At 44.3% G+C, this 12,173-nt stretch overlaps 1 protein-coding gene across 2 annotated transcripts in view; it reads left to right on the forward strand.

The window, feature by feature from the left end:
- The first annotated feature begins 883 nt into the window (after positions 1–883).
- The window catches only part of GPBP1L1 (GC-rich promoter binding protein 1 like 1), a 533,935-nt gene continuing 522,645 nt past the window's right edge, over positions 884–12,173 (forward strand). Inside the window, exons 1-3 of one of the 2 annotated variants that reach the window (XM_078664367.1) lie at positions 884–1,123; positions 4,398–5,438; positions 6,564–6,683. In XM_078664367.1, coding sequence (XP_078520493.1) covers positions 6,624–6,683 — 60 coding nt within the window. In that variant the 5' untranslated portion in view covers positions 884–1,123; positions 4,398–5,438; positions 6,564–6,623. The remainder of the gene's footprint in view (positions 1,124–4,397; positions 5,439–6,563; positions 6,684–12,173) is intronic. The other variant, XM_078664410.1, reaches the window with a different exon arrangement.

A 12,173-nucleotide genomic window follows, 5' to 3' on the forward strand; every position in this document is an offset into this window, starting at 1 on the left:
GCGGGGAGAGCGGCATGTGGGTGTGAAGAAGCCGGGGCCTTTGAAGTGAAGCTAAGCTTCACTTCAAAAGGTGTCGGAGGAATGCGGCTGAGGGAACAGACGGCGATTGCGGCTGAGGGAACTGATGTGCACGCGCTTTTAAGCTCAATGCACATGCGCATTGAGCTTAAAAGTCACGGGCACTGCAAGGAATCGCCACGATTCCTTGCTTGTTAGTTAAAGAGTGGTTAAGCCGCAATAGTCTCGCAAGCTCGATGCGCATGCGCATCGACAGGCGAGACCTAAAAATGACCAAAATGTTTTTTTGTTTTTTTTTAATGAACCAACACACCTGACAACAGCGAGATGTAAGAGCAATATCCGCGAACAGAAAAGTAGAGTACCGGAGCCATTTGGTCACCCTACTAATGATGCCTAATTCAATATCTATTTATAGGGTCACGACTCCATCTGGCGCCGTTACAATACACTTCCGCAGGGTACGTGTTGTATTGCCCCTCGTGTTGTCACTTGATTTCCACAAGCTTTATTTGCCCACAGTCCTTTGAAATATGGCTACTCCACGGTCCCTCGAAAAAAGCTCCTTGCGGTCTCGCAGTCCGACGGGTTGTCGTTTTCTGCCCTCACGCTCGCCGCCTCTTCCTGCACACATGTAGCTTCCTCCTCTGTGGAACACGCACTACCACAGAAATATCAAAACAAGGCCTGGGGGGCGTGGCCAAGGCCCAACGGCCACCTTCATTTCAGGTAAACAGAAACCTGACAGAAGCTGGAGCCACGCCCCCCTGAAGACATTGGCCTGGGATATGTTTACCTAGATCTAACGTCCGTGACGCGCGCGCCGAAGTTTGGGATAGGAGGCGGGGCGAGCGTCGGCGCGTGCGTTGTTGGATGACAGGCAGTGTAGGTAGGCGAGCGTGAGTGAGACGCATAGTAAAATCACGTGTCGTCATCACGTCAGTGTTGGCGTCGCGCGTGGTGTGTGCTGCTTCGTCTCGCGGGAAGGGGGGGGAACCGGAGGAGAATAGTACGCCGCCATCTTAGGCCACACGGAGCGGAGGGGGCGGAGTAGGTATCGGACCCGTGAGTCTAGAACCCGGATTGCGGAGCATGCACTATAACGGTGAGTGCGGAGGCACCTGGAGTTATACACTTGCGCCTTATCTGAGCCGTCCATGGGGGGAGGGGGCGGGGTGCACGGTGCTGGCTCAAGGTGAGGGTTTAGGCGGCTGGCGTGTGGTGGGGGGGCCTTGGCCTGTCAGTGTCATGTTGCAATCTGTGAGATGCACAGGGGGTGTGCATTGAGCGCAACGGGGGCACGACGAGTTGCAGCTCTCCGGTGTTCTCAAAGGGTTTAGGATGCACAATCCTCTTCCTGGGACGGACGGAATTGGGCCGTTCCTGGGGCCTGGGAGTTCAGTGTGAACTGGACTTGAGATATGGGGCGGGATCTGCCTGTGTTTGTAACACGAGGCCTGGGAGTCCCCTCGGGTGGTGGGTGAGCAGGCAGCTTCGGTGCTGCTACTGTTTAAGAAACCCGATGATCCCTGTGAGGGAAGGACTGTCCGCATGTAGTAACCATTGCCCGGGCACACGGGAGGGAGGGAGAGGGGGCATCCGTGCAGGTAGTGTGAGTGTACACACAGAATGCCAATCAAGATGAGCAGAGGTTCGCGCACTGCTCCGCTGGAAGCCCAGACGGCATGCAGTTGTTTCCCCCTGCACGCCTTAGGTTTTTAAAGGTACAGTGCAGCAACTTGACAGCACGCGCTCGCCAACCTTGTGTTGGCACCCCCCCACCACCCGCAATCACTGTCCGTGTCTCTTTTAGACGCGCGGACTCGCTTTTAGATTCTTCCCTCCAGCCAGCCTGGCTGCATTGTTTAGCAGATAGAGGCACACCAAAATATTCGTGCACCCCGCCCCCTGCCTCTATAAAACGCCAGAGCCTTCACTTCCACACTTAGCTGGTTAGACTTCTTTGTCAGGCTCAGGTTTGGCAGTCAGTATTCGTGTACTTTTGGTCGATGTTCTTCCTTAGAATAATGTAACATTTCCCCGTTTCCTGATTGTTTTTTTTTATAGTTTAGCATGCCAGGGTGTGTGATATTGGGTTCAAAAACTCAAATTTGAAACTTTTTCTTTGACCTGTTTTATAAAGCCACCAAGTGTTTTTATGAATGACAGTCAAATATTGGTTTCTCATACTTTGTACTCCCCACCGCTCCCTATTTTTGGTCTTATTTTTTATTTAATGCTTCACTGCACGCTCAAATCTTTTGAAAACAGTAATTGCTATAGTAAATCCGTAGGTGTCATTTTAACCTTACTTGTAGGCTTATTCAGAAACATTGATCGAATATCTCCTACTTTGACATTTTTCCCTATCGCATGCACTGTTGGTATTTTGGTCACATATAGTAATAATAATCAGCATTTGTAAAGCGCGCAGCAACCTCAGGCGAGGTGTCCCGGCGCTGTGAACACTAAGATTGCCCTACTCCTTAATGTTATTGCTTCGCTGGTTGCTTGTGGACATACAGATGACGGAACACCCCGTGGGAATTCGCTTCCTTCACTTACAGTGCAAATCTTTTCTATGAACTCCAGCATGGTTCCCAAGTTCTGCTTTCCATCTTGGGGTTTAGTGAGTGCATGCATTTGCCAAACGGATTGTACCACTTCCTCTCTGGGAGTAGTTTATACGGTTATACTCCTGCACCTAAACGTGGTAGCAGCCGGAGTAACAATAGTCTTGCACTCCATGCCCTGTGTTTTTTATTGAAGGTTGGCACGGGGCTTGTGGGTTCCACCAGTGGCCTTGATTACTTTACCCTTGTTGTTTCTTCAGTTGCTCACTCAGTGTGCTGTGTTGTAGTGTTGCTGACTGTCTTCACTCAGGCTTCTGAGGCAGTTTTGTATCCCACTCTCTACTCCTGTTTTTACTATGCCGCCACATCATTAAATATGCAGCTGCACAGTTTAAAATGTGTTGTATTGCACTACTTGTTTTAAAACCTATATTCTTCCAAGTACCCTACAGCTGTCCCATGTACTGTCAGATTTCCGCAGGTGCTTTGCGGAGTGTGTTAGACGAGGGCGCAGGCCTTTGGGATAGCTTTGAGCTTTACTCCTGTTCACGTGCTACCCGACCTGTTGGGAGTGCATCATGCCTCACACCCTGCTCACTCGCATTTACTTCCAAGCACTCCACGTCAGACGCCCAAGGCTCATCACTGCAGGATCTGCATCACATTAATGTGGACTGGAGGAGCCCATTACAATTGAAAGGGAGTGGTCTGTCAGGTTAGATAGTTAAATCACCATTGAGAGTACTCATCTCTGCATGTACATTCATCTTAATATTTATCATGGACACGGTCATGATGGGGACCATGATGTTAAGAATAGATAAATAATACTATTGTTAAATGAATAGGAGTTGAAATTCAGAGTACAGATAAGTCTAACTGATTATTTTTAAATATTGAAGTTATTTGGAAGTACAAAGGGATTACCTCTTCTCTTTCAGTCTTTGTTTCCTGGCTGGTGACTAAAGATTGCTAGAACAAATTAAGGCAGGGAGTGTGGAAGAGGGAGTTGCGCGTAGATGATTGAGGACCCTTAGAAGCCCATGCACCGAGGGGGTTTCGAGCTGGATAATGACGACCGAGTGATAGAGGTACTCACGAGAAATAATAGATGTGATCACAGGGAGACGTCCTGTAGCTATAGGAGACAGCAGTGCTGGAGGGAGGGGGTGGAGCTTAAGTTTGTTTGGGTGGGGAGGGGGTCTGTAGGCATGTTAGGCCTGGGAATGCACTACATCCAGAGACAATAATAATGCAAGAACAAATTGTTTGTGCAAGAGTTGACAGATGCGACATAAGCTAAATTTACAAAATGTTCACATGCAACAGTGATGTGCTGTGAGAGAGATATATGCAAAAGGCGTTTGTTTAAGATAAAGAGGAAGTTGCACCCTTTGCCGAATCTGCATCACCACAATGTTTTTGAAGTTTGCCTACCCATTCGGTGCTGTGCAATCCCAGTACTTTCTACGAGACTAAAGCATACAAGAAAGGCCTATCTAAATGTTCTTCCCTGATTCTTCACCTGTTCAGGTTTTAATGAATTCTCATTTCTTACATTCAACAATGTTTTACTTTTTGCTCGCTTCCATTTTCTTAGCGAATACATCGAATGTGATTTGATAATGTGATGCATGGTTAACTTGGCCCAAACATTTGCTTTTCAACTGATATTTTGAGGTCCTGGATCTTTTAGTGGTGCTGCACTTTGATTAGCACATTTGAGGGGATACACAAGGCTGTTGTAAAGATGAATATCCTTATTACAGTGTCAACTAACTTTTTTTTTTTCTTTACTTTTTGCAGTGAATGACATTTATGCAAGAAAAACGTTTCGGTTGAAATGCAGCTATCCTGAGAACTTGTGACCCTGAAACAAATCGTTTTAATACTGTGACCTGGAATTTATTTCATTTTCTGGATGTTGTGACCTGGAAGTGGAATCTTTTTTTCTGGATGTTGTGACCAGGAGGCTATTTTTTCCTTGATGTTACCTCAGGGAGTGGAATGTTTCTCACTGTTGTGAATTGCAAGTGGATTCATTTTCCTCAATGAGCTACAATTCCCAACGAAGGTCCATTCTATACTAAAATGCCAGCAGATGGGAGAGACAACGAGTAGGAAGGGATGAGCAACTTAAATTGCGAGCATCAATTTTATCCCCATTTTTATAATAGGTTTCACTAACAACCTACAAGGCTTACACCATGTGCAAAGCATTTAATTATCAGTCAAGAAACTAAAGATGGAATAATTTCTCAAGGGGATAATTCTAATTTTAACACTCACAGGAACAAAATGAAGACGCTGTAGGGCTTAAAATGGAACCCATGTTTTAAGGCATCCGGTTGAGCGCCATATGACGGGAAGAAAATACATATGCTTGATTTTTCTTGAAGAAAGGAAACTTCCAAACTTATGCTCATTTTCATTGTGCATAGCCTGGGGCCCACTGGCCGCAAATGCCCTTCAATGTTGGATGCTATTCAGGTAATGTGAACCAAACGGGATTCAGTGCTGCTGCAGTAAGGAAAATGGGATTTTAATGAAGTGATCGTGGCAGACCTTTTTCTTTTCCTTTGTGAGACATTTACCTTTTTAGGTATACTTTTTTCTTCACATATATTTGGAAATTGGGAAAGATGTGCAGTTGAAGGAATAAGGAGGTGTGGCTGGCACACAGTGCAGCTCCAGGTGCATCAGTGGATACCAGACCTCCTTGAAGACGATCAATATTGTTTACCCTCTTGAGGGAGCTGGTAGATTTGGCACCTCCTTCTGCAGAAAGGAACAACTATACATTGTGGAACGCATTGAAAGAAACTGGAAGAAAGAGGGACATACTGGGTAAAGTTCTTTTTTCACATTTCTCAGTCTAGCATGTTTTACTATTTTAAATGAGCATTTGAGAATAGAAGTATAGAAACGTTTTTTTTTTATTCTCGAGTGTTTTCAAGATGACCATCCCTTTGCGTCACATTGGCGCACATGACAGTGTGTTTTACCAGCAGGTACTGACTGGGCTAGAATACCAGTGGATCACCTCAGTTTTTATTTGTGGGTCATTGTAGTGGGAGGATATCCCAATCCAATCAATCCAAGAGAGAAGTAAAAGATATAACTTGTAGTTTATTCCATCAGATATACCCACGACTGATCACAGCAAAATCCGAGACAACTGACATCTACTGTTAACATTCTGGAACATAGTGATGTCAACAGGAGTGAAAGAAAACAATTACCCTTTAAAGGCACATTACAATAACAATAGTAATACATTTAAATACTACCCTGCTACACATCCTCCTTTTTTACGGAAGAAAAACTAAACCTATATTACAATGACTAATCTACTTAATAAACGTTACTAATGACCAAAAAATAAATACAATAATGAAATGGAAATGTACTACAAAAGTAATACAAACATTAATCCATGACGTAATCACGAAAACAAATTGGTGTACTTCTGACTCTTCGTTCTCCATTCACTCTACCTCCACAATCACCTTCCCCAAGACATCCGACATCTACTGTTAACATTCTGGAACATAGCGATGTAACAGGATTGAAAGAAAACAATTACCCTTTAAAGGCACATTACAATAACAATAGTAATACATTTAAATACTACCCTACTACAGTCATATATAACGTTAGTAAATTAAAATTGGTGGGTAGTAATGCATGGTAATATCGCCATACACCTACCGTGGTAGGAAACACTTTCCACTGATCCCATTAAAAAATCTATGTCAATGGTATTTGAAGAGAAACCAGCGTTTTGTTTGTGTTTAAATACGTTTTGCAGTGTGTGTTTGTACTGTGGTAATTCTCTTCAGTCACACCGAGTGTTTGATTGATTGTACGGAGTTCTAATCCTAGTAATTTCTTGCCCACAATTGGGGTTTGTTGGCTTCTAGTCAGACGTTTTTCACTTGTTCTTGACAGCTGTTTTTATTTTTTTTGCAGCTGCCTATGTGGAAATGAGGTTTGATGCCTCAGTTTACTAACCAGACGCACTGGACCTAAATGGCGCAACATGACTTTGTTCCTGCCTGGCTTAATTTCTCAACGCCGCAGTCCACTAAGGTAATAATCTTCACACTTGTATACATTTCTGGATGACACTTTATTGCTGAGTCCTAGTGAATGACTATTGTGTGAATGACCTGCCCATGGGTGGCTGGATCATTTTAGTAATGTTAACTCCTCTTCTCAGATTTAATCTACCCACATTTAGGCGTAGATGTCTTATCATTCCTGTTTATAGTCTTTCACATTTGAGGTCACAGAGATCGAGCTAGCTATTTAAAGGAGCTTGAGAGATAAGGCCCTCTGGCCCTGATAGGTTTCCAATGTCATTTGCTAAAATATATTGATGTGTGGGCTTGGTTATTGACAGTCGTTTTAGGGCAGCGGCAGAGAGCAAGCAAGCTACCTGTATCCTGGTCTCGGTCCGTCTTAGTTCCAGTTTTTAAAAAGGATGAAAAGGCAGATCCCTCTTTCTGTCTGCCCATCTCTCTTGGATTCCATTGTGGAAATGGTGGGTAGAGTCCTTTTGGGAACACTGGGATGTTGGGTTCAGGGGTGCACTAGTCTTTCTGATTTCCAGTTTCGTTTTCTCCGGTGGTTGCGCACAATTGGTTGGTACCTGAACGGTTCTTGCTTCCAGTGTTTATGGGTCTATGTAGCGTTTCAACTGTGTTAAGTGGTCAGATCTTTGGTCTGTAATGTAGTCTATGAGCGTTGAAGACTCCATTCTGTATTTTCTCAGTCAGCTGTCTACAGATACTTCTGCTTGCATCCGTTATGGGTCTAGCGGTGAATGCAATGACTCACTTAGGATCTGGAGAGGGTGTGTATTGGACCCATTCCCTTTCACTCTTCATGAAAATAGCTTGGAGAGATTTTTGAGGATGACTGACAAAGTTATGCCTCAAATGCATGTGCGACTAATTACTGTTCTTCCTTACGCCGATGATGCCGCCCTGATGGCAAGATTGGCAATTATGCTCCAGAAACTACCTGATTTCATACCAGTTTCGCGAATCCCCAGACCTCCAAACAAATTTGGTTAAAATTTCATTATGGTTTGTTAGTCCTGTTACGAAAACCTGCACAAATTCCAACAGTCACGCTCCGTTGTTAACGTGCACCTTTAAAAAAAAATTCTTTCATTTTATGTTTGGTGGTTTCTATGGATTGGTGTTTCACTAGGCGCCGCCTTTTGAATAGTCTAAAAACAACAGTTGGACAGAATGCAGAACAATGTCTTACATTCACCCCAATACAGAGATCTGGGCCTAAATCCATCGTTTTTTTGCTCGCCATCCCATTCCAGTTTGAACCCAGCCATATGCAAATCTTGACCCTGTGCCTCATGGGAACAGCCCAGCCTGAACTGCCAAGCCAGGTCCTCCCTGGACTGGAAACGAGCATCCTAGGACCAGTTTCGGGGTTCCACCCCTCTTCAGCTAGGATAGCTTGATTCCAGTGGCATGGAGAGCACAGGACCCACGTCTGGGCATATCCGTCACTCTCAGGGTGACAAATGCAAAAACAACAGTTGATGGACAGAATAAAGAACAATGTCATACATTCACCCCAGTACAGAGATCTTGGCCTAAATCCATCGTTTTTGTTTTGCTCACCATGCTCTTCCAGTTTGAACTTCGCCATATGCAAATCAGTCTTGACCCTGTGCCTCATGGTAACAGTCCAGCCCGAACTGCCAAGCCAGGACCTCCCTGGACTAGAAACAAGCATCCTAGGACCGCTTCTGGGTTTTACCCCTCTTTAGCCAGGATAGCTTGTTTCCAGTGGCATGGAGAGCACTGGACCCATGTCTGGGCATACCTGTCCCACTCAGGGTGACCAATGCAAAAACAACAGTTGATGGACAGAATGCTGAACAATGTAATACAGTCCGGCAGCAGCAGCCCGAAAGTTCGATTTAAATCCTCATTTGTTTCTCTCAAATTAGTCTGAAAACCACTTAAGAGTTTCAATTTACCGAAGCAAGTGCTTTTGTTTGCTGAATTATTGGACAGACATTTGGGGCTATATAGATTGAAGTGGTCTACGTGCTATAGAGAATGTTTTCTTAATAAGCTTGTTGGCTGGTCCATTGCCATTCGGAATTGTGAGTTACCTATTTGGGGTATTTAATACAATTCTGTCCTTCAGCGTTAAGGTTGCTCATTTGGATTTAGTTGGAGATAAGTTTTAATAATGTATTGATACATGATTGTTTGACCGTAGCTTATAGACATGGGATTTGTCGCATCATTCTGTTTATCGTAAGTCTTTTGTCAGACCTCTATCAATTGCTTTACCCAGACCACCTTTTTAAGGAAATGTACAATAGAGTAACGTATATTATTCAACATTTGTAAAAAAATAAAATACCAAATAAATAACTGAGCGGGGCGGCGTTGGGTGAAACCTACATTTTTCCCAGGAGTGAGTTGCTAAAATATGAGCGAAATTGCCTATAAAACTTACAAAAAAACGAGAAATTGGAGGTTATTTGAGGGGCGGGGGGGACATAGTAGCAGCCACAAGAACTATGGTTCTTTACATAATTTTACATTTAGGTACCGCCAGTAGACGGAGTAACAGGCTCAGCCTGAACCGTAAAATGCAATGTTTTCTGATGTCTGTTAGCAGATAACTCGTTTTATAGCATCTATTTTTGTCCTATTTATTTTGTCTCTGTACATAAGGAATTGTTACTGACTGACTGGCAACTTTTCAAATGGTTGTGAGAGGTAATCTGGTACAAGGACCAAGCCAGTCATTTATTTTGTTGAAAAGATGCATAGTTTTTCTGCTGTTTCCTCAAGCTTTGCAAGGAATGGGAAAATCGATACGACAAACAGCATGGTTGAAATTCCACCAATGGTAGTGGATCAGTGTTCTTGCACTCATTTGAGGTGTGTTGCTTCTAAGACTTATTTAAATGAAATCATGCTATATTCCAATCCCACTGCCCGTGCCCGCACAGGGTCACACATCTCCACCTTATGTGGTGGCGAGGGGCACACGACAAGGATGCCCTTTATCACCCCTGATATTTATTCTGGCATCGGAACCTCTTCAAGTTTAAAATACGTTTATTAGCGCCACAGCATTGTATATATGCTGGAACTGAGACACATTATCTCAGCTTATGCTGATGATATCTTATATTTGGAGGATCTGTATAAAGACCATGCACCTCTCAGTAATTTTCGAGCAATTCCAACTGCTTTCTGGACTTTCTATTAATGAAACGAAGTCTTACGCCTACCCTTTCCGACACTGCAGACCACAAGACTCGCTTCATTTTGACCCATGGACGATCCGATTGGCGCAAGCAACCTTTAAATATCTAGGAATACTTTTATACAGGGAGTTGGATGACGTGATAGACGGCAATTTCACTAGAACAATAAACCTACTCGAAGGACAACTTAGATTTTGGACATCCTTGCCTATTTTGGTGGCCGGAAGAATAGCTTTTACCAAAATGGTGATGCTCCCTAGACTGTTGTACTTTTTTTCCGAACTTGCCTATAGTATTCCCTGCCCACATATTTAAAGTGGGCTTTAACCTCTCCCATGCTGATGACGGAACCGCTCCGTCATCAGCCGCGGTTGAGCTGTGCTGATGGAGCGGTTCCGTCATGGCCCGCCCAGCTCGATAGAACGCTCATGCGCGGCGCGAATTCCGCGCCTGCGCTGAGCGTTCTATTGAGCGGGGCGGGCCGTGACGGAACCGCTCCGTCACGAGCACAGCTCAACCGACGCTGGTGACGGAGCGGTTCCGTCACCAGCATGCGGCCGCCCCGCCCCCTTAGCACTGCGGCGGAATAGCCGCCGCAGTGAAGTGGTTAAATATGTGGATGTATTGGATACACTGTTGATAGAACTAATTTGGGGCACAGGTAGACGACGAATAGGTCTAGCAAAGCTTAAGTTAAACAATAGGAGTGGAGGAATGGGGGTACTGGACTTTAAAACATACTGTTATGCCAGGCAGCTTCAGTGGATGGCATATTGGCTAGCAGACAGGAACCTCTATGAAATAGGAATGACACAAAGGGAGTGGGATGGAGGTAAGTGACATAAGTTATTGATGCCAACTGTAAAAATACCACCCACTACTCCAAGTAGCTTTACATTACTGGAGAAAGGCACTACTGTATACTACACAACTGAGGCCGTATGCCCCGAATATTCCTTTGTGTATCCTACGGACTGCGGAAGTGGTATCCCAACTGTGTATCGCAGCCTGGTTAGAGGCAGGAATAGATACGGTAGGCATGCTTTTTGTGGACTGGACACTGGCAGATCATAATACACAAGTGAGAGAACAAGGCATACCCAATACTCTTTTCTTGATGCATACATAAATCCTGCGGTATATACGCAAGGAGTGGGCGCCGGATGGAGAAGAACCTCCTAAGCACAAACTAGTGTACATGGTTTATCTAATGTGAAACGGCAGTCCTCTAACTAAATGGTTGGCATAAGGGATCAAATCTCATACGACGACATCACTGCAGCCTCTCAGAGAAAGATGGACGGCATCAATAGGGAGGGATCTTACAGATGAAGAATGGAGGAGTGCTCTCGAATACCCTAGGAAGGTGGCACAAAACCCCAAGTTTAAATTCATACAACTGATGCTATTACACCAGGCTTATTTGTCCCTCCACAGACTAAATATGATGTTTGCTGATAGAACAGATGAGTGCCCCCGATGTCAAGAGCCCAACGCTGACCTGCTGCACATGCCATGGCTCTGTCCAAGAATCTTAAATTACTGGTCCACAATACACAACATATTAGCAATTATAGCGCCTGGGAGAACAACTAACACCTTAGAATCCTGCTTGCTGGTGCTAGGTCTTACCAGCAAAGCCGGGCACCCTACCATACGCTTCATTAACCTAATGTTAATAGCAAAAAGAACGATAACAATGCGCTGGAAGGCACCAGTGATTCAGGACTGGTACATTGATGCAATCCGCTGGGGTGTTGTGGAGGGTGTAGAATTCCAGAGGGACGAGAGGCGCGGATTGAGGAAAAAAACTATTTCATTAGATTGGAATGTAATGATGGAAGAACTGACATACATGAAACTTGACAAATGTAATGTTGAACTGTAAATATGGAGATGATAATAGTACAGCTGCCAGTGCATCCAGGATGCAATGTACTTATGGTTAGAAACAGAATATAGATAGCGTTGAGCACTCTCAAAGTAATGTACAGACAATGGCGTTGACTGCCAATGAGTGAATTACTGAGATGACCATAGGGGGGGGGGGGAGGGTGGGCTAAGCAATTTCAATAGTTAACGGTTTATTTCTTTTGTTAGGAAGGCTAAAATAAAGGGAAGTTCCTAAGATACACTATGGGGTAAACCGGATACAGTATGGATGTAAAATGAGAGAAACCGAGCGAGATATTTTTCTCTTTTTCCTACATGAACAAATGTAAAACTAGGGCAGTTACTATGATGCTGGATTATAACAACGTCTGTTCTGCTGTACCAGCGATTCTATGAATCCATACTTGCAAATGTTTAAA

Source organism: Lissotriton helveticus, chromosome 1_1 (genome assembly GCF_964261635.1).
Source record: "Lissotriton helveticus chromosome 1_1, aLisHel1.1, whole genome shotgun sequence".
Classification (NCBI taxonomy): domain Eukaryota; kingdom Metazoa; phylum Chordata; class Amphibia; order Caudata; family Salamandridae; genus Lissotriton; species Lissotriton helveticus.